General features: G+C 41.4%; 1 protein-coding gene across 1 annotated transcript in view; it reads right to left on the bottom strand.

The window, feature by feature from the left end:
* rims3 (regulating synaptic membrane exocytosis 3) overlaps positions 1-22,370 on the bottom strand; it is a 32,910-nt gene that overhangs the window by 2,104 nt on the left and 8,436 nt on the right. The window contains exons 2-6 of the mRNA XM_069516059.1: positions 18,741-19,072; positions 1,664-1,805; positions 1,464-1,576; positions 418-519; positions 184-323 (exon numbers count right to left, since the gene is read on the bottom strand). Of these exons, the coding sequence (XP_069372160.1) occupies positions 184-323; positions 418-519; positions 1,464-1,576; positions 1,664-1,805; positions 18,741-19,005 (762 nt within the window). The 5' untranslated portion in view covers positions 19,006-19,072. The remainder of the gene's footprint in view (positions 1-183; positions 324-417; positions 520-1,463; positions 1,577-1,663; positions 1,806-18,740; positions 19,073-22,370) is intronic.

Raw genomic sequence — 22,370 nt, 5'->3', positions numbered from 1 at the left:
TTGGGTTTTTTTAAATTTGCAAACCTTTTAAATACAGAAAAACCTTTTATAACACACTAGAGGAGAGAGAAACTGAAAAAGCAGCACGTCTCTAACAATCAAACAAAGACAGACTAAAATGTTATCTAGTTGGAGGAGGTGATTTATAGGAATATATGATAAGAAAGGCAGGATGTCACTTACCTGTAGAACCTTGCCCTGAGGACTCTCATCAAACAACAGAGCCTGCTGGTAGGTGGGGTCCAGATTCTTCTTCACTAATTTGGTTTTCTTCTTGGCCAAGCACATTCCATTCTCCAGGACATACACCTTTACATAAGTCGCTGCAGAAACAACACACACACATAAAAAGATATTAGAGTGAAGCTTGTGCACGGGCGTCAGAGTCAGTTGAGTTTCTGAACAATGTCAGAGTACCTGGGATGTTCTTGGAGCCGGGTTTAGGGATCAACCCTCTGGCCTGGTTGACCTCCACCTCCAGCTGCCCTCCTCGGTCCACCATGCCTACATGGACGTCCCCTGTGGAGGGAAAACACACCATCACTAACAATCATGTCACAAGCTTATAATAAAGGAAGGCAACCTTTGTTTGTTGCAGTTGTATGCATCGTCCAGCAGAGGGCGATACAGAGCTGTCTTCATGAGTAGGATTGGTGGCGCAACACTTCTCTGTCATTTCTGATCAAGCTTTGCAATTAAAGATTTATATCTCAAGCAAGAATAATCATCAAGACTGAGTGAATACACTGGTACTGCAGCGTTTTTTTAGACGCTGCTTCTAACAATTTTATATGTTGATATTTTGCTTTTCAGATCTACTTATATAAAATGTAACTCATCTTTCAATCCAAGAATATTCACATGCTCTTGTAATACAGATATTTATTGTCGACTAATATGCTGCAACATTCATGTTCTAATTAATGTTCTTTATGTCACACAAACACTACAAGAGCAAAGTGACACAAGCCTCAGTGCTCCGTGAATTCATTCCTATGGTAATGAGCACCAATGTGTTGCCAAACTCCTCCTCTCTGGTATTTTTCGCCTGCATGTTCATTGAAAATACAAAATAAACAAAAAAAACCTGCTGTGGACTCCAGACGGATGTATGTAACATATGATGTTAGCATAAAATCTAATTAGCTAAGATGTTTGTATAAATAGGTATATTAATATTAATATAACCAACATAAACAATGTGTTTTAACCAGCAGTTTTAAAGCAACTCTTTTAGTAAAAATATTGCTATTGCGTGGCAAAAAACCAACAATATAAACTTTCTCTGTAGCCGCATAAGCGCCTCTTTCCATCTGCAAAGAAATGCATTTCCGTGCTGAGCTCTAGGGGGCAGAGTCCATAAAAGAAATGGAATAATGGACATGAAACATAATTGTGTGGAAACGAGGGGGTGGCTGACGACGACAGATTAGTGCTGTTGGTCTCTATCGCTCTTGGCTTACCCATGGGGGGTGTAGCTAGTGTTTGCCGGCCTACGATCTGAGCGGGGCCTAGTCCGTCCAGGAAGTCACTGAACTGACTCTCAGGCCCCAGGCGCGTTGTAGGGAAGACAAACCTAAGAGAGTCAGAGCAGAATGATGTTAATGTGAGATGGATGGATACTGCGTATGGGTGGATGGATAAACTGCGGTCAGGTACTCACGTTCCGTCAGAGCTGTTGGAGTTGGTGCTGCCGTCAGTTGAGTCCTTGCTACCCTGTCGTGTCACCCGGTTCCTCATCTCCACAGCGATACCAGTCTCCGTGCTCCGTCGGATGGTGCTGCGGAGCTTCTTCGTCCCACCATCTGAAAAAAAGACAAAGAGGTGACAGCTCCATTATGTGTCTTTACTTCAGAAGGATAATCCAGTAAGCATCATTATCAGAGGAAGTTATGGAGCTGCCTGATAAGGAAGTCAGGTGTTAAACAGAACCAGTGCCAGCGTGATGACGCTTTTACAAAGACGGGCTGTGTCATGAAAAGATCTGAACCTCATCAGATATTATTACATTATGCAGATATTCATTTTTTTTCCCCCCTTTTTTAATGAGTCACCTCAGCTACAGAACTAAAAGGCTCGCCAATGAATTCTGTGCATAAAGGGTACACATAAAAAGTATATACATATATTTATAGGCTATTTTTTCTCTGTTACCTTATTGCTTTATTGCTCTAGTGTTAAGGTTTTCTTTCCTGTTTTATTTTTATCTTATTCACTACGACCTTATTTTACTTCATATTCTAAGTTAACTTGGCTCTGAGACAGCTGATTTCATTACTGGTAATGATGTTTGCAAGATAATCAAGAATAAAAAGTTGAAATAGACAAATGATAGACATTCAAGTTAGAGAGCCCCCGTCTCTCCCTTGTTTGTTTTGAAGCAAACTCACTGAGGAGACAATCGTACCTAATATCCACAGGGATGTTCCTGCTCTTTTACAAAGTCTCTCCACTTCGCAGGTATTACCGGATCACGTTTTAAACGCAGAAAGCCTATTTCATGATGGATGCTGTGAGTAGGGGCCAACATGCTGTCGAGCAGACCTTTGAGTCTGACTTGGGAAAAAGAAACATGCCCAAATGGGCAGCTTGAGGATCTCTGCATGCGTCTGCATAGAAAGACAGTCTGGTGGCTGAGCCTGGATGAGGGAGGCTTTACATCTCTGCTGACACCGAGAGAACAGAGCAAGCTGCAGAGCCGCTAACCCCGGAAGCAGCTTTCAGGGCATCATCCCCACGAATGACACGCTGTATGTCGACTGCTGAGTTCAGAGTCGAGGGTGATTTGAGTTCAGGATGTGACACGTCAGGTGCTGCACTCACACTGTTTTTGGCAGTCACCCCTTCCATTACCCCGTCTATCACCAACATCTCTGTCTCACTCTCAGTTTTTTTGAGAGCATTACCCAGAGTTCTCAGAGTGGAAAGAGGCATCGTGTCAGTGCGGGCCAACGTCTCATCACAGCTTTTCAGGTCACTTCACACACAAATGGCTTTCTATAGATGTGAGGACACTCATTGACTTAACAATCACAACTGATTAGAAACATTTATCCAACTCTCACTTAAACCAATTTTTCCTTTTTTTATTGGTGAAAAACTAAACAATACAATAGTGACTTGACAGATGCAACAATGACAGAGACAAAATACACAGACAAACACAATTTATTGCAACTCAAAAAAATGGATGGATAAACTTACCCAATCAAGGAAGAGAATAATCTTAAACTAATCAATGTAATTAATGAAAATTATTGTTAGCTTCTCGTCTCACGTATTCACATTTACAGGTTCACATTTTAAATTGGTCCATTAAAAAAGGATGTAATGTTGCTGTGATGTTTCACCCATTATTTGTCATATTCCATGTATTGCTGCATTTTTTATTCTCTCACTGAAACACTCTGATTGGTCAGCTGGCTCACTCTTTTGTGGTTAGTCAATTATTAATTAATTAGAGATGAAGAACTTTCATTTACTGTGGATAAGAGACTGACCAATATGGATTTTTGGGGGCTGATGCCAATATCGATGTTAGGGAGTAAACTATTTCTGATGTAAATTTAACCGCACATATTCTGTAACTTGCAAGGGCAGCTAAAGGACTAAGGAAAGAGAACAACACTAATTACATGTTAATTTGAATTTACATTGAAGGCTCGAAACAAGCAGAAGAAGAGAAGCAGGAGATTCAGCCTAAAACAGGGAGTTCAATAAATCTCTCTCTTAACAATAAAACTTCAACTTCCCGAAGCTATTGTTCACATTAATGTGTAGAGACACATGTAGGCACACACACACACACACACACACACAAACACCAGACACTAGACCTTCACACCTCCATGCAACATTTACACTTTCTACACAGTGTCTGCACGTAACCAGTCTGGGCCACAGGGTGACACTTCAGTCACATGGGAGGATGAGAAAGCTGCTGTGCACAGTTGTGTCACTGAAGCTCCTTTTAAAAAGACCACAACAAAGTCCAAGACTAATTTGTGGGACTTCCCTTTGACAGGGGCTTTCTGAGCCAGCAAGCTTTTTTTTAAATCCTGCAGTAAGGATTCAAATTCTTAAACCTTTCCCCTTCGCTGAACTTGTTAATGTCTGTAAATCACTGCTTTAAAAAGTCATAACCAGAGGAACAGCACCTCTGTTTTCGTTCTGCCTCATGCAGCTCATTACGGCTGCAGTTGCAGTTGCTGTAGAAACTCGTATATCTCTCCTCGATGGGAGGCAAGATCATTGAATGGTGCATTCAAGTCACCGGAGGAGACTTTTAACAAGCAGTTGCTCGATGTTGCTAGTTGAGTGTGCGCGCACACACACATACAGCCGTCCCACTTCATTAGCCCAAGCAACTCCAAGCTCATTAAGCATCCTCACTGTTCCCCATCTCATCGTCATGACAACCGCAGACACCCCGGATCATCACCATCTCTATGGAGATAAAAAGATAGCAAACAAAGCCACTTGATGAGACTTTCAGCAGCATGAGGGGGGTTTAACAAGAGGGACGGAGGCCTCAGAAAGAGAGATAACAAGCAGGGGTAAGTGTTGATGAGAGACGAGTGGAGAGGAGGATGAGAATGATGGGGTCCCATGAGCGCTGGAGACAAGGAGTGGGGTGCTGCCTTCTGCTGCTTTCTATTTATAATCCTGCAGTCAAGTATATTTCCAACAGTGTGTGTGTGTATGTGTGTGTGTCTTTGCAGCATCACACCCAGACAAACTCCAAGCAAGCACTCTTGCTGCCATGACAACCCCCCCCCCGCCCTCGGATATGGACCCAGACAATGCCACCTGAGACAACTGGCGCCATGGCGACAGGCTCATCCCCCCCCAATCATTTTTTTTATTTTTTATTCATTTATCTTGGCAGCATTTCACAGAAACTCATGAGCTTCACAGTGAAATCAAGACAAACGACACCACAAATACAACAACACAAACTTTGTCCTTGCTCATATTCAAGCCTGCTATTAATGAATAGTGTTTTTAAAAGTAATTAAAAATATTAAGGCTATAATCTACGCATCATTGTGATCAAATGTGTTTGTTATGATGCAGAATCTCACAAACAGAGACACAGTTTCCACACATACAAAAGTGGCACACCTCCACCACAAAGCCATCTTCCAGCCATCAAGCAGCTATTAATTTCACTTGTTGCTCATTTGCCGCCCCTCCCCTCTCATCGCAACAGTCCCCACCCACCCTCTCCCCACTGCGAGTGCGCAGCGATCTCTTCCTTCCTATTTAATCCCCTCCTCTTCGTCTGCGCCCCCTCCCCTCACTCGTTTCCATGGCAATGCCGTCTGCATTGCACCAAGAGCCCCGCTCTTAAGCTTTTCCCCTCTCTCCCCATGTGTGCGTCTGTCTTCACTCTTATTGTCCTTTCCACGAGTCTCACTTCTTAATCAGCCAACTCCTGTTCTTCATCTCCAGGTCTTTCGTTTGCTTGCCATCTTTTTTTTCCATCCTGTTCTTTCTATACATTTACTCCTGATGCACTGATTTCTTTTCTTGTTTGCTCTGTGTGCCTCCCCAAATCAACCTGACTGTCATCCACTCTGATAGTTGGCCTCTTTCCATCTTTATCACACACCTATCTATCTCTTCTCCTGGTCCATCCCATCTAAATTATTCAGTGGATTTTCTCATCTGCTTCTGCTGAAATAACTTTGTTATATAGTGTTAACCTAAAACACACACGCACACACACACACACACCCTGGAAGAAGTAATTAGAGGTAGTCTGACATACTGTATGTACCGAGCAGCTAAAATAGCAACATTACATAAGCTGTTGTTTTTCACTGTGCTACAGAAGAGGGGTTCTTCTTATAGCATCTCTTGTTGGCTTCACTGTGATGAGTAATACTTTGTCCCTGAAGACACACTCCTGAAACTCGCTTTAAAAAAATAAATAATACAAAAAGAGTACAGCCCCAGGGAGCAATCGGCACACTCAAAACTTTCTTAAAAAAAAAATTGGGGTTGTTCATTGGAGATACTTATGCAAGCCACATGTTTGATAATCATGATGGAGCAAGATCAAGCCACACAGAAGAAGATTAGAATGGGAGAGAGAGAGTGAAGTGGTGGGGATGGAAAGAATTAATAGCTTCAGCGGAGAAAATTAATAGCAGAGGTGGAAATAAAGAAAGGTGGGATTACCAAAAACGCCAACAATGCAGAAAAGAGCCACACACTGTGACTGTGCAAACACTCGCACATGAATTATAGCTTCTGTGTATGTATGTGTGCTCAGTAGATCATTAAAGCCGCTCTGACATTTGGAGAGAACTCTGATGAAGCCTTTCTCATTATATGCGGTTATACAGAATGCTGTTTTTAGACTCCCTGGCTGCGCCGACATGCTTATTGGATGCACCGGTGACGGCAAACGATTCGCCATGCATAGCAACAGTAACCAAGCATGGGTGTTGGAGATGAAAGATCTGTTGTGGTATCTTCACAACCGGACCCCTTCTAAATTTGGACAAAAGGAGTATTTAAGTATTAAGTATTTAAGTATGTGATTCTGTGATTCAGAGCCATAACCATGCATCGTACAATATAGCCTACATACATGAATATACATAGACAGTTATTATCAAACATGGCATGTAACCTAAAATATACTTGCTAGGATTTTCAATTCAATGCATAAAGTACAAAGTAATGATAATTCAGCCAAAAGAATAAAAAGGCCCTGAAAGACTTTCTCAGTTATTATTATGAGTGAAGGTTTTCTACTTTCACACACTATTTTGACCAAGGTTGGAGCAGGTTGTGTTACTTCACACAGAGACAGTTTTGTTTTCTTTTTGTGTGTGTGAGTTCTTACAAATTTGGTGTGAACGGAGCTAAATTTAAGGAAAGCGATGTCACATAATTACTATTCTCCACGTCATTTGAATAAGAGTCTGATGACAGCTTGATGCATGGCTGCTGTCAGTCAAATCTACACCCATACTGTCCTTTATCAGGTTTTGTCTGTTAGTTACCAGGATTATGTAAAAACTATCTTAAACTTTGCAAGATTTGCCAGATGAGTTTGTAAAAATCTTCCTTGATTTCTCACAGAATAATTCATGGATCTTGATGGAAAAAAAACAAACGTAGTGAGGAGGTTGTGATAATGTATCTCTTTCTTAGGAAAGAGGCAAAATCGTCTGTGTTGTAAACGGCGGTGGTTCTAACTTTCCAACTCGCTAAGTTCTGCAATTGTGGAAATTTCTTCTTCGTGTCCTCTAATTATCTCATTTGAACTCTTTCCTACCTGTACAGTGTTAATTAATAAGTCTGAGAGGTGCTGGTATGATTTTAATACTGGCTGTACAGGCTGTATCAAGTCTTTAGACAAAGCTATTCTGATACCAGTCATATAGCTACATGCATAGATGCATAGAGCAGGTCGCCAAATCAGTTTGGTTAAAAAACATTCTGAGTGTGTGTGTGTCTTCTCTTTAGTTGTATTTATGTCTGTGTGTGTGTTTGCTTCCTATAGCAATCTTCGCCATAACAACAATTTATTCCTCTGTCAGCAGTCCACTTTTCAAAGACAGGTACTTAACTCTAACAGAGCATGCAAAAACAAATAAATGTGGTGAAAAGTTAAATATAGCCGGGTATTTGCTGTCTCTAATTAGAATTCATGGGAATACAACAACACTAATCTGTGTGTGTGTGTGTGTGTGTGTGTGTGTGTGTGTGTGTGTGGTCCAGGTATTACGTATATTGCGGGGACTTTCCTTAGATGGACACAAAAAAAGAACTACAACTTAAATCATTACCTTTTAAGGCGAAGACATCAAGGTTGGAGTGAGGTTAAATTAAGTTTCAGTTTAGAATAAGGGTCTTAGTTATGGTTTAGGTGTTTTAGTGTAAGTATCCAGAAGTCAGAGACGCACAACTAAATGGCTAATGGTATATTATAATATTATATTTAAATATGAGGGTTTAAGATTGGAGTAAGGGGTGGGAGAATGCATCATGTAAATGAGTGTCCTCACAAAGACAGAATGACAAATGTATGTACAATCAGTTTGTGCAAAAATCCCATCAACAGCTCCGTTATGAGGCAGGGAATGGTCAGTTTGAAGCGATTAGCCTCTCACAATATGATGCTGCATAGGAAATGATTTCTTTGAATCCAAAAGCTTCGGGCATGGCAGGATGTCTGTCAGGGAGTTAATATGCCACACGGGTTCTGTCTAAGACAATTAATTACAATGAGGAAAAAGAGTAATCTAATTACAATGTAATTTCCTCTCGATTGCTCAACTCTGCAGCTGATGGCCAAATGATGCGAGGTGGCCCAATAATTTACAGCAAACAGGCAGATGAGAGGAGCAGATGACATCAGATGGCTTGTGACTAACAAATTCTTTATAATTTCACTAAACTGTAAACTGCATTAAGTGGTGAACATCATTTTCCACTGACACAACCGTCGGGATGAAAAGAACAGAACAATATCTGGTACATTTTGGAAATGTTTATCTTAACAAGATCTCATGTCATAAATTAAGTTTCAACACCGAAACTGCCATTGGGATGAGATATTTCTATTTCCTTCTGATCTCATTAAAGAGTTCAATAATAAGTTCAACAATTCAACTTTGTGAGAAGGAAATTACGCCCATGTCAAGAAAAATCCCCAGACAAACACTGAGCAGAAAGGAAATTATCTCAAGATGTGTGCCCTCTGATTTTAATAGTGTATGTGGTAGTATCAACACTGAACTAAATGGAAAATAAAGGCTACAGTAATTTACACTCAACGTTAGATACATACACGGAAACGGGTGGAGCCTTCTGTGTGTACTCTGCATTTATTTAATCCGTATTTGTGCATGTCTTCTGAAAGCTTACGGATACTGACGAAGCCAAGATGAATTGTGGGGGGCTCAGTGTAGCCAAAATTTCAAGCAAGACAACCAGTGAGGACAAAGCAAAGATTTCAACAGTGGCAGAACTTTTATAAAAGAGAATTTGCGAGATAAGAAACTACAGGCATCTACATCTATATTATTTACTTCATCCAGGGCCCGGATCAAACAGCCGCTTTTGCCATTATTACGACCTCCTCCACCGTTGCGGTGTTTGCTGCTCTTCGTCTGGACTTTGCTCTGCCATCTAGTGGGTGTTTGCTTGATAACAAAACCAAGGGATCCATGTATGGGCAGTGACATCACATTATGTTAAAGGGAAGCATCAATAAAGCAGCTTCACAAACAGATCTATAACCTTAACCATGCCTGTATGTTCACATTGGCTAAAAAGCAACTACAAGAGATGATCGGTTATGGGTTTCTCCTTTGCACCAAAGGCTAAAGTCCACCTTTACCTTTGCAGCACCATGCAGCAGACGGCAGCAGGCTTGTGTTCATTCTGTGTAAGTGTGTGTTTACAGCACTCTATGTCTAGAGTAGTGGGAATGACACCCTAATTACAGGTCTTCTACACACAGACATTTCTACACATACACAACACAGTGACTCACCTCACACACTTGTGAGCTGAGTGACACGCTGTAATTTACTGCCTGTTAAAGTCACGCTGAGGTGCCGACAAGTGCTCTTTCTCATTTTCAAGCATTAGCACATATTCTCTTAATTTAAAAGGAGAAGGACGCCAACATATATTACACCACTGCTGGCTCTGCTCATTTGAAAAAACTGATATGGTGTATGTTACAAAAGTATCTGTTTTAAATGTTTTTACTAATATTTTTATGGGTTATTGAGTGCAGACTAATGGGCAAAGATGACCATTTTACAAATTATAAATTGACAACACAATAACTAAAAAGAGGTTGGAATTGTTTCAGAAACGTCACTGTGCATCATACAGACAAATGATCTCTTCCACTTAACAAGACAGCGAATAACCATGGGACCCAAAATGTCCACAAAGGTCACCACAGATTATTATTTTCAACGAGACTGCTTGATGTACAATGCGCCTTCTTGGAGAAGGATCCCTCACATGTAGCTCTCTCTGAGGTTTCTATGATTTTTTCCCCTGTTAATAGTTTTTTTGGAGTAGTTTTCCCTTACTCTTGTTAAGAGTTAAAGGTACAGTGTGTAGAATTTTGTGACATCGAGTGTTGAAATTGCATTGTACAGCTGAACACCCCTCACATCACCCTCTCCTTCTAAACATGAAAAAGAACCTCCGGTAACCTTCAGTTGTCATAAAAACTCAAAAGGTGTTTAGTTTGTCCAGTCTGGACTAATGTAAAAAACAAGGCGGCCTCCGTGGAGAGGACCCCCTCGATGTAAATATAAAGTATTTAAATATAAAGGACCTTTACTAGGGTAAAGAAAACTACAGTAAAATACAATTTAGATGAAACAACCTATTGAAAACATCATGAGGATTATTCTACATTAAATTTCTGCCAATAGATCCCTTTCACCTAAATCTTACACACTGGACCTTTAAGGACAGAGAAATTAAAATTTGATTGATTGATTAGGGCATTGCTTTAAAACTCAGAAAAGTTCATATCTGGTTAAAAGGCCTTTTTTCTACATGATGTACATACGTACCTTCCACAAAACAGGCACAAAGTAAAACTGATTCACAGTTGAATGGTTCACCAGTCTGTCTGGCTAAGAATAGAGCAGCCAGCATTGAGAAATCAGTGGGCGAGATTGAGAAAACATGATAGACGCTCTGAGTGAAAGTGAGAGTAGAAGAAATGGAGATGAAGGGAGGGGAAGATGGAGAGGGGAAATTAAGATGTCAGTGAGCTGGGGACACACACAAAGATTCCGGTGAGGGAGTGTGGCGAGTGGAGAGATAAGACACGGAGATGAGGAGAAAGTGATCACAGATGGGCTTAGCTGGTGTTTGGTGGCCTCTAAAAGCACCAAGGAGATAAAGCTTTTCGACACATGAGTAAGGTTTCAGTTTATATGTGTCAGGAGAGCCAGTGACTCAAGAAGAAAATGAGGCGAAGGAGCAGAAGGTGAGGCGGGGGGGGGAAACAGAGCAGCAGTCACCAGTAATAGCAAAAGACACAAGAAGGATTTCCTGAGAAGTCATAGCGAATACAGCTTTCATGTGTAATCATGCTGCGAGGTAAATATTATTTTGAAAGGCCACGTTAACTGTTAACATACTTCAGATATGAAGTATCCACTGCTGCTCATTTTGTCCAAAAGCTTTTTTCCCTGAGCTGTCTCGATGTGTAAGAATTTCTCTCCGGGACGTTGAGTTTTCCCTCGAAGGATCCGATCGCCGTAAGCTTTCCAAAACACCGCTGCCAAAATTCCTAAAGTGTGTTTCCTAGCTGTGACTCAGAAACTCAGCAAGAAGTAGGGCACGAGTGAGTCACCTCAAAAACACCCCAAGCACTAAAATGCCAGGTCTCTGTGGTCCACTTTCACACAGTCTGAAACGCATGAAAAGTCAGTGGATGTGAACATTATTGTTGGGTTTCTCACTACGAGTATAAAGCATAATATACAATGGCCTTAACTGAGAACCTGCTGGCTGTAATTTAGTGTTTTCCGTTACGGCATAAAAACAAATTCTAACAAATAAAGGGGCATCTGCACACACAGTATGAAATCTTACGCTTATCTGGAGAATTGTCATTGGGTTGAAGCAGTGGCCTGTGTCTGGAACTGATAAGGCAGCCATTTTTACTTATTATGATACAGAAACAGACAGAAAATGTTATCCGTAGCTATATCTCCCCTCTGCATCATATCAGCCTGTCCTGCAGAGCTCTCTCCATGTGGGGGAGGACAAAGTCGCTGTTACGAGGATTCAGGAAACTAAAAGGACTTTTCTTTATGTATTGTACACTGTTTATCAGACAAACTAAATAAAGAGACTAAACATTGTCCTGTCAACAGCCGAAGATAGACAGAATCAATGCTGCTCTTTGTTATCAGTGGTCATACTGATAGTAGCTTCACTGAAATATAGAAGAAAATAACTTAAATACCCAAATATGGAAGATATGGAATGTATTTATACTAATACAGAGCACTCAAAACAATTTACAGTACAAGTCACATTCACACATTCATACATCTTTTCATAGCGCTTTCTCTATTACACACCATTCATTCCCTGTCAGCACAGCTAATTTGGGGTTCAGTATCTTGCACAGAGACGCTGGAAAAGCAGACTGGAGGTGCCGGGGATCGACCTTCTGGTAAGTGGACGACCCTCTCTACATCCTGAGCCAAAACCTCCAAATATTTACTTATCCTGAGGATAACGTTTACTAGAATGCAATATCACATAACAGATGCAGTTGGTTAACAACTTTGTTTATTAAAAACTACTATGAAAGTTTAACAACATTATCCATTAAACCACATTGGCACAAAACCAACTAGAATCACATGTCTTAACTCTTAATTGTCCTTCCTATCTACACTTATTATAAATAGTCTAACAATAATCTTCAACATTTCTCAATTGACACATTGAAATTGTGTAATTATGCAGTAAAGCCTAACTTTAAACAATTCAGTGCAATAAAAATGCATTTTCTTTTGAAATTGAAACTGAAACACCACACATCCCTCCCTGTAGTACAGATATTATTGAAAGATGGTGCAAATGCAAAGACCACTCTCAGAATGTTTAGAATCAATATCGGTTCATTAAAATCGTGATTAATGGTGATTGATGTTGTTTTTAATCCGGCTCTAGTTTTTGCATTTGTAAAAGCTGTGTAGTTTCAGTAAATGTGCTCTAGATAAAAAAAAGCTCTCAAATATTTTCAGAATTTGCTCATTTTGGCACAACAACAGAATAAAACAAAATTCATAGCACAGTATTGGAGTTCTTATAGCTTTTTATAGCAAATGAAACTGCACCTGGGTGACTTTACTGAAAGACAAACTGAGTCAGAAGAATGGAAAATGGGTTCCTTTAACATTACTCACAACACTGAGAGCCCCCTTCACATATCTGCACTCCGGGGCAGGAGCTCAAGTTACTGTCGGCCAATTCAGAATAATTTGTCTGACAATAGTAGAGCAGAGAGATGTGGCTGCTATCGATCTTAGAACAAAGCTGGAATCAATTTCATAAGCAAACTAGCCATCTTCTTTCTGTCAGGCATTCTTCCCTCTCCGGCTCTGGTTCTTCTCTCGCGTCTCTGGTGTGCTTCCAGCGGTATCTACACAGAACCGCGGCAGCACCACAGAAATAAACATGCAGAAAGAAGATTTAAATAAAGACTGTGTCGAGGAATTGAAAAAATGAGGTTGAGAAAAGAACAGGATGGGTGTTGAGTGGGTTGAGGGAGCTAAATGGAGCAGAACAGAGTGAGGTGATTGACTGTGAATGTGCACCAGCCGAACACACACAAAGAGTATATTATATATATTTATATAGCCTATATACACATATATGAGGGGGGAGGGGGATTTTTACTGGGACGCTTACCAAAATCACACTAAAAACAAAACCAGGCACAGCCTGGTCCCCTTTAAACCAACTCTCCTGGTGCACTGCATTTCATCAGCGCTGTCCCTCCGTGCACACTGACAGTGCAACCGGGAGCTGCTCTGCTATGGCTCTGTCTTCACTGTCATGGATAAACCTGCTCAGGAGATAAGACTGTGTTCAGCCGTGGAGTGACTCACCCATTAAACCTCTGGAAAACCGCTTGCGTGTGTGTATATGTGTGTGTGTGTGTGTGTGTGTGTTTTCTCCTCACCGATACTAATAATAGCAGGTAATAAATAGAACACAGACAAAGCCAAAATGCCATCCCCAACACTTGCCTGTTACAAAACCTAGAATAATGACACAATGGCAGTGGGCGTCAGGGCTATGAATGGAACAACATGAGGGAAAAGTGAGATGCGTTATGGAAGAAAAACCTATATTTGGTCTATAGGAATGAACGGAAATAGCCCTTATCAAAGAGAAGAACACCTTATATAACAACCAGTTTTGTTAAAGTGCTGCACATACCAAGGGAAATAACTTAAATATAACATTATTTTCTATGGTTTATATAAAGTATCACGGCTACAGATGTCACAATATGTGCTACAAAATAGGTAATCTTAAATAAATCAGTTCTTAAATTTACACATGTTTTTGGAAACACCAGAGGCCACAATTAAATGGCATTAACACTCTCCGAGGTCTCAGCTGTTGTCTGAAAATGTTGACAAGGCTTCAGTCTTTACATGTCCTTGTCCTATTTTAGACAAAGAAACAATCAGTCACATTTACTCTATTCTTTTTGCATTCTGCACAAAAAATAGTTGTGGTAAGTGTCTGTTTTCATTATCGTGTTGCTATACCTTGTCTGAGCTGTCAGAGCAATGCCTATAGGGAGTTTTTGCTATCAGAGCTGCCAGGAGTAGATTCTTGTTCATGTAGGTGACGTCTAAAGTGACCACATCTAAGCCATTTTCAGACAAATGTCCAGCAAATAGCGTCCAGACATTTTCCGAAGTTTACCTCTCACATATGAATGATGAAAGATTGTCCATGTCAGACATGTTCACAACCACAAGAAAATCTCCTGAGCTTTCAGGAGACGGGTGGGAAGACCATGCATATCTATTCACATACAGCCCCTCTGGGAAATATCAGGACAATGTCCCAAAGTTGTACGTCTGAAAGCAGCTAAAGTGAAACCCCTGCGAGAGGCCAGGAGTTGACAAAAAAAAACAACTGGGCTTTTATTAAACAAAACACAAAGATAATTGAGTAAGCACTCGTTTGTTTTTGTTCCATCTTTGTCACAAATATGGTGAATCCTGTGGTGTTCATCGCACCAAGCTGTGAGCTAACTGACCGTAATGGTGATTAATGTAAAAAGCAAGATGACTGGACATAAACCAAGTTATGAGCCCCCTGAGTACCTTAGATGAGAAAGGTTTTTACATGGGGAGAGGGAGAGATTTTTAAGAAGACACAACATTAGTATTTTTCAGTTGGGAAATGATGCTGTTTCGATCATAAAAAACTATTCTTGCTTGGACACGTCAACAAAAACATGACCTCGCTTGCATAAGAGCTCACCGGGGACAGATTCTGTTGATAGTTGTAAATTGACAAGATCCAATTCACAAAAGGGAGCATAGCTAGAACATACCCTGCAGAGACTCTTGACACAATAACAACACCATAAATACATTACCTCCAAATAGCAATTTAATGTCTAGATGGTGACACGTCCTCCCACCGTCTCCGCTCACTTTATCTTTCAGTCTCTATCTGTCACCTTAGTGCTCATTCACTTATAACCCTCCAATCATTCAGTTTTTGTCCTTGGCCTTAAATTTCAAAAGCAAGAGTAGGAAAAGATTTTTATTTAAGAACTAAAGACTATTTTAAGTTTTTGGTCTTCCATCCCTCCATCCATTCATTATCTATACCATTTATCCTTTAAGTGTCGTGAGGGGGCCTGAGCCAATCTCAAGCTGCAATTGGGATTTTTATCTCAAAAATCCAATCATTGTTAATCAATACATTGTTGATCAATTTGTGGTGGTTTTGCTGAATTATTTCCATGACTTTGATCCTCCTGTTGCATCCAAATTACTTCCCCTCGCACATTCCCTCATCTCTGGGGACCAATCCAACCTGTGCTGGTTATTAGGTGAGCAGCCGAGTGGAGCACGGGGGCCGACACCTTAGATGACCCGCCCGATCAGCCAATCAATGCATGTGTCACTCGGAACAAAGAGCCTCGGTGGCCGGCCAGATTGGGCCATTAAGGAAGGAACTTGGAAAGGACCCTAATCGAACTTGACCAAGCGGGGAAGAATGTTTTCCCATCACTCTGCTCGTCTTTCTGTGTGTGACCTTCGCTCACTTACTCAGTCTGGAAGTGTGGGTCACCTGTGAACATATGTGCAGACAGTTGTTTGCCTCTAGCTGGTGGAAATTATGAGGAAGGTAAAACAACAGATTTGGGTGGCCTTGTTTTGTTTTGTTTGTGTCCAAGAACCAAGGAATCAAACATTACGTTTAATGACCAATTCCTAGCAATCTGGATGTTGGATGGGTTTTTATTAGACCTGAACAACATGGATACCACAAAACAATATATATATTTATTGATTTGTAGTGATGTGTCTCTGAAAGACTTGTATTGGCCAATATCAGCGGCCAAACGATTAATTGGTCAGGCTCTAAATTTTATGTAAGAGAAACTGCCTAAAACACCAGGAGTGTGTTGCAGTTTAAATCAATTGAAATACTCTGTCTGGGTCTACCTCACACTATTAAGTTTAGAGAGGCACTGATCCAACTTGTTCAGATACTCAAGATATCTGCCTGAGCACTCCGTGCAGATTTAATATCTGTAAATCTCCCTTGCTGGTCAGATGCTTGCTGATGCTGCAGTAGCTGTCCACAGTTCTTCAGACTTTGCTTTGTAAAATAAGTAAGTAAGTAAAAATGCAACATTGCTGCATCCATGCTTTGCTTTGCGGTAGCTTAACACATCAAAATGAGCTCAAAGTATTAAATGAGGGTACAAAGCACGTTCGGCTGTATTTAATACTCAAGCTCAGTTTGTCAGAAGCAGGTTTGCATCATGAAAGCTGTTGTGGTAAAGAGGAAACTATCTGGAGGAGCGGAGGATGAAACTACTCTATAGTGAGGAGCAATGCAGTGTAGATGGAAGAAGAAAGAGTGCTGCATGATACTGCGATTTTGTTCCAGGCGCGATGTGTTCCTCTGACAGCTGAGAACATCTAAATTTAGACACACCCCTCGTCTCCCCTTCTTCTTCTCCTCCTCCTCAGTGCCTCCCAGCCTCCTCATCCACACTTTCCCCTCCATTGTGCTCTCCTCATCACCACAAACACAGAGACATGAAAGCCCCCGTGGTGAAAATATCGACAGCTCAGCTCAGCCTGCGTCAGACAAGTGTCAGCTGTGCCTGAGTGAGCCAGGTTCTGTGTGTGTGTGTGTGTGTGTGTGTGTGTGTGTGTGTGTGTGTGTGTGTGTGTGTGTGTGTGTGTGTACTGAAGCAACAGCTATCTAAAACAGGTAGATGCCAAAAACAGGTAATGATACAGGATTATTATTTAGGAGAGCGTGTGCATGTGAAGGACAGAGTGTGTCTCTCTGTGTACACTGCATATTATTAGACCCCGTTCAGACCTGGTATTAACATCAGTCCTGAGTGATCTGATCATAATCTCAGGTCTGAACACACCCAAGTGCATCATGTGATCCAATCACTCAAACCACATTCAGATGCTTCTCAGTTATCATTCGTTACATTTGTATATTTCTATATTCCTCTAGGCACTCTCTTCTTTCACCCATCCCAGGATGGACTACAGTCAGGATGACTGATGACTTAACATCTTAAAACTATCTCTGTTTCAAATGTATTTTTTAAGGCTCAACTATTTTATGTCCAAAGCTTCGAGCATAAGAAACTGTCAAACAGTGAAAGTCTGCATTGGATGCTTTGTTGTATTTTAAGACTCATTCAAGACTTTATTATAAAAGGCAACTTTGCTATTTCGCCACTCTTTTATTCAGGCACAGTTCTTGAGCTGTGTATTGTGTTAGTACAACATTACATTCTGATGCATTCATTTCTAATTTTTTTAGATATTCAACATGGCTGACTGATTTCTTTGGCTGGCACTTCTTTAAATACACATTCTACAGTTCTACAACTCAACTTAATCCCTGGGTTTAAAGTTGTAAAAGTCTGTCAGCCATTCCTAAATGGTACCAGTCTTGAATTAAAAAGAAATTAAACCGGGAGCCAGCTACATAGAGTCAAAATATCTTGTTAAAGGTTTTCACAGAATAAAGACAGTACGGCCAAAAAGTGAGCGGAGCGGCACTGTTCTGACAAGGTTACAGTTCAGTGTACTGGAAGGAGAAACAAACTGTGCTGAGAGGATGTGGAGCGACAAAAGACAAGGTTTTTAAGATATTTAAGTGCATTGAAATAAGTCGCATCCCCTACCCGTCAGCCTTAACCAAGCCTCTGTGTGTGTCGAGTTTCTCCCTCTATAAGACTGAGGTGTTTTTTGAATGCCGCTGAGGTGCATTTTCTGTTGTAGCTGCAGTGTCTGTAATTATACCCCACAGGAGACATATTGGAACGTACTGCCACTATCATTGACATACAGTCCCCATGCACACTGGCTGCTGCTGCAGCCACTGTACCAATCCCACTTTAGTGTTCAACACACAAAGAGGCTCACAGCAGTGTTGCAACCTCTTAAAAAAGGACTCATTACAATGATTACAACACAAGAGGTAAAGCCACAGAGAGCTTGTTGACTACAGGTATTATAACTGTGACAGCACACCACCAAAAACACTTTGGTGGAGTGGATTATGTTAATGTTATTATTCATACACTAAAAAAATCACTCCTCTGAACGAGACTTCAACAATATAACTCCAGCAGGAAAGTATTTAATGGGATATTTTGTAATGTTAAAACAAAGATCATTAAATACATCACCTGTTCAAAATCCAGCACTTATTTGGATTAAAATGTGATTTGCAACTTGAAATCTAAAACCATTAAAACCCATAGGATTAGACAAAATCAAAGTGAGTAAAAAACGGATCATGGACTAAACAGACTGTGAGACAGAAGTAATAAAGAGAAGAGAAGAAAAATCAATTTCAGAGTTGACATCCAACAAAAAAAGAAAAGAAAAAGAAATAAATGAAAGTGGGAAAATTTCAGAGTTAACATCCAAAAATAGCTTTTTAAACTGTAAGCTGACCTTGCTGGTTGAGCTGCTGCGTGCTCTTGCTCCACTGCGACAACCCCACGATGGCCACCATCTTGGCTCCCAGACTGGAGCGCCGCTTCTTGTTGCCGGCCAAAGACGTGGAGTCCGGGCCTCCGCTGCCGGGACTCTTGTCCAGGCTGTACATGGCCCCCGAGATGCTGGAGGAGCGCACCACGTTCCGGGCTGCCGCGCTCAGCCCGCTGAGGCCGCTCATCCCGCCAGGGCTGGGCACCTCCACAGAGCTGCTGAGCATCATAGTCCCGCTGTAGGACTGAAGGGCCTGGTGGGCTGGGAGGAGGGCAGGCCAGACAATTGTACCGGGGCTGGGGAGAGAGGACGAGAGAGAAAAGACAGTAAAGATGAGGGTGGGAGAACAGACTGGAGATAAAAGACGTCTTGATGAAACACTGTATAATATCTTACAGCTGCAGCAACAGCTTCCCGGGTCCAAAGGACAATGAGTTTCAATTTCAACCACAGTTTGGTTTTCAATTAAATCCATTCACTTATTGCCCACACAGCAGAAACAACTTCCTGCACCATAAAAAGACAAATAACATGTGAAAAGCCCGGAGAAGTCTTTCTGATCCCCAATAGTTTTGCAAAGTGAGTAAACAAAGAACATAAAGGTCAGCAGGCGAGGACAGTGCAGATGGCAGCAGGGTGTTTAAGTGAGTTAAGAAACATCACACACACACACACACACACACACACACACACACACAAATGTCAGCGCTGGCCTGCTGTTGAGGGGTGACCCTGTCAGCTGGTCTTTGTCTCATGTGTTTTTTATTCTTATGCTGTGTCTGACCTTAGCACTGACAGATGAGAAACTCTACAGCTCTAATCGCCACTAGGTTGGCTGAATCCAAGGAGAATACCGGTGTGTGTGTTTGTGTGCATCCACCAAACTTTGATAAACTTTGTAATATCTAAGGGACAGACACAGAGGAGGCCACTCTCACTACAGAAGACCAGACAACCAAAGCTTCTTAAAGAATGTCAATCATTGTTAATATTCTTTTTCATGTGACAAAACTAGAATTCACCCACCAGTGGAGTTTCAGTTGACATAGTTGTTTACCAGACTTATTCCCTCACTCTGACCTTTGACCACTGTCGAGAATCTAATTAGATAAACTTGGAGTCCAAAATATGAGGGACTCCCTAAAGGCAGACTTGAGATGTATGATGATCAAGAAGCCAAAAACATGGTTTGTGAGGCCATTGTAACCTTGCCCTTTGACTTTTGACCACCCTAATCTAATCAGTTCATCTCTGCATCTAAGTGAGCATTTGAGCTCAATCTGAAAGGATTCTCTTGAGGTGTTCTTGACATAACATGTTCATAAGGCAAACATGGTTTGCAAGGTCCCCATGATCACTTCATCAAGTGAAATTCCCTCAGACAGTTCACATGAATGAAGTGGACGAATGAACAGACAACTCCCAAAATATACTTCCTCCGACCACTGGATGTCACTGGCGCAGAGGCATGATAAACTAATTCAGACATTGAACTTCTCTCCTTTCCTTCCCTCCTTATCTTCCCTCATATTTCTCTCATCACTGAGGATAACCGACAGCCCGGGGGTACATGAAATATGTAGATGCACTGTGGCCAACATCATGCTTCCATGCTCCTTTTTAATATTTCTCTTTCTTCACTTCTCCTCTTCAATAGAACTTCTCTCTCTCCACCTGCTTCACTTGGTTCATCGTCACAGCCCCTGTCATCATTTTCACAATCCCACAGAAAGTACAGTCAATGCACTTATTTGCTGCACAAACAATAAGAAACACAGAAAAGGGCCCAATTGGGTCTGGACGATATCTGGACTTGGTCTTTCACATTTGAACAATCTCTAGAACCTTCAGGTGAAAGGCGGCATCTGGGTAGAGGATGGTTTGAGGTTCTTTTTTTGTACGGCACATCATCGCACCAAGCTCCTGAATCTCATTGTCCTCCCATGTTGCCATCTTTTTCTGCGTCTTTTTCATATGTGTATTGTTCACTCACTCACTCACGGTGAATTCTTCTTTAATTATTCTGCTGTGTTCTCACATGTGCTCATTCCGATATTCTTCAAGACTTTTTGCAGAGAAAACTCCAGAGAATGTCCAGAGCAACTGATGTTTGCATTCTCATGTATGGCTCCTCTGGATAATGTCAGGAGATTATCTCTAGATCATGGTTCAGGTCGTAATACATACTGCTCAGGTGTTTCACATGCATTGTCGCTCTGACATCATGTGCACGATCAACTAGACTAAAAGTGTACAATCATACCATACCTCTGTGAGGCTGTGGCGTTTTGAGCTAAATGGTAATGCTACTTGAGCTTACAGTGATAATTCTAAAATGCTGATGTTTAAAAACACCACCAGTTTTACATTTCATCCAGAGATAGCATGGAACGATGCACGAATGCATCACGCTACTGAAACACTCAATGCCGAGGATGGAAATCATAAATAATACAAGTACAGTGAAGTTGCCCTTAATACGTCTTTGAAGAGCCAAATGTAAATGTGCTGTGCTTCAGACGTCTCAGTGAATCACCATCACTGTGCTGCTTTGTCACACCACCACAGCCATTTTTATGCTTACTGTTCAAAAGCCCTTTCCCCACCAGCACTTAGTGAAGCAATGCATTCACTCTTACTACAATAACCAAATGCTATTGAGGAATTATGAAGTCAGGAAGCAAAGGGTACATCTTGGCATTTTGTAGGGGGGGGGGGGGGGGGGGGGGGCGGTCATGCTTTGTACAGAGGTGCTGCAGTGACATTTGTTTATAGGCATGAGGGGAAAGACTGGAGGGGAAAAGGGGGATGTTCGGGCTTGAAACCTAAAATTCAGGTGAACCAATGTATCCTTATTTCCTTCCGCTGTCCTATTCCGCTTCCTTGCTCTCTCCTCCCTCTCTTTTCTCTTCCAGCCCGTTTGCACTCTCTCTCCAGCTCTCTAGGGGGGCCTCTGTGCTTTGAACACACAGCGAGAAGAGCGGTAGAAAAATGAGGATGGGGGGGGAATAGACGGGAGACATTCAGAATAAAATGTCTGCTTTCAGAGAGGCGCAAGGACAGAGAAGAATGAGGGAGCGGTGAGGAAAGAGGGAAGGAGGAGAGACTTGGGAGGATAGGATGTTTCATAATGAACGGACGCAGAAAAGCACTGCAGGAAGCCGCGGTCTGATCTGTGAGGAATAATGAAGGAGAAGAACATGACAGTGATAACAACTGAGACAAGCATCCCAAAAGTGAAGCCAAAGCGGCTTGATTGTCCCCTGGTGTCTGGCTGGAGTATAGGTCATAAATCCCGCCTCCTCATGTTAGCGGTAGGGCCAAGAAGTCCAAGTCAAATACAAATTTCTCAAAAACTGTGTCCTTAAATTTTTCTATAGGGAAATTGGTTTTAATTATTTTTTTAATGCTATAAAAAAAAACGAGGTGAAACTTTATGATTGACAGCTGAGACTGACTCATGATTGGTTGAGCACTTGTATTGATGGGACCACGCTACCGGGGCTCCATGCCGTAATCGCTACTGTCTGTGCAGACTCTGGCTCCAAAATGCCCAAGATGATGGCGTTCGTATCCAGGATATTTTGGCTTCAT

The sequence above is a fragment of the Paralichthys olivaceus genome, chromosome 20, assembly GCF_024713975.1.
Source record: "Paralichthys olivaceus isolate ysfri-2021 chromosome 20, ASM2471397v2, whole genome shotgun sequence".
Classification (NCBI taxonomy): Eukaryota; Metazoa; Chordata; class Actinopteri; order Pleuronectiformes; family Paralichthyidae; genus Paralichthys; species Paralichthys olivaceus.
Note: the sequence above shows the minus strand (reverse complement) of the source record. Positions and strands in the feature narration are given on the sequence as shown.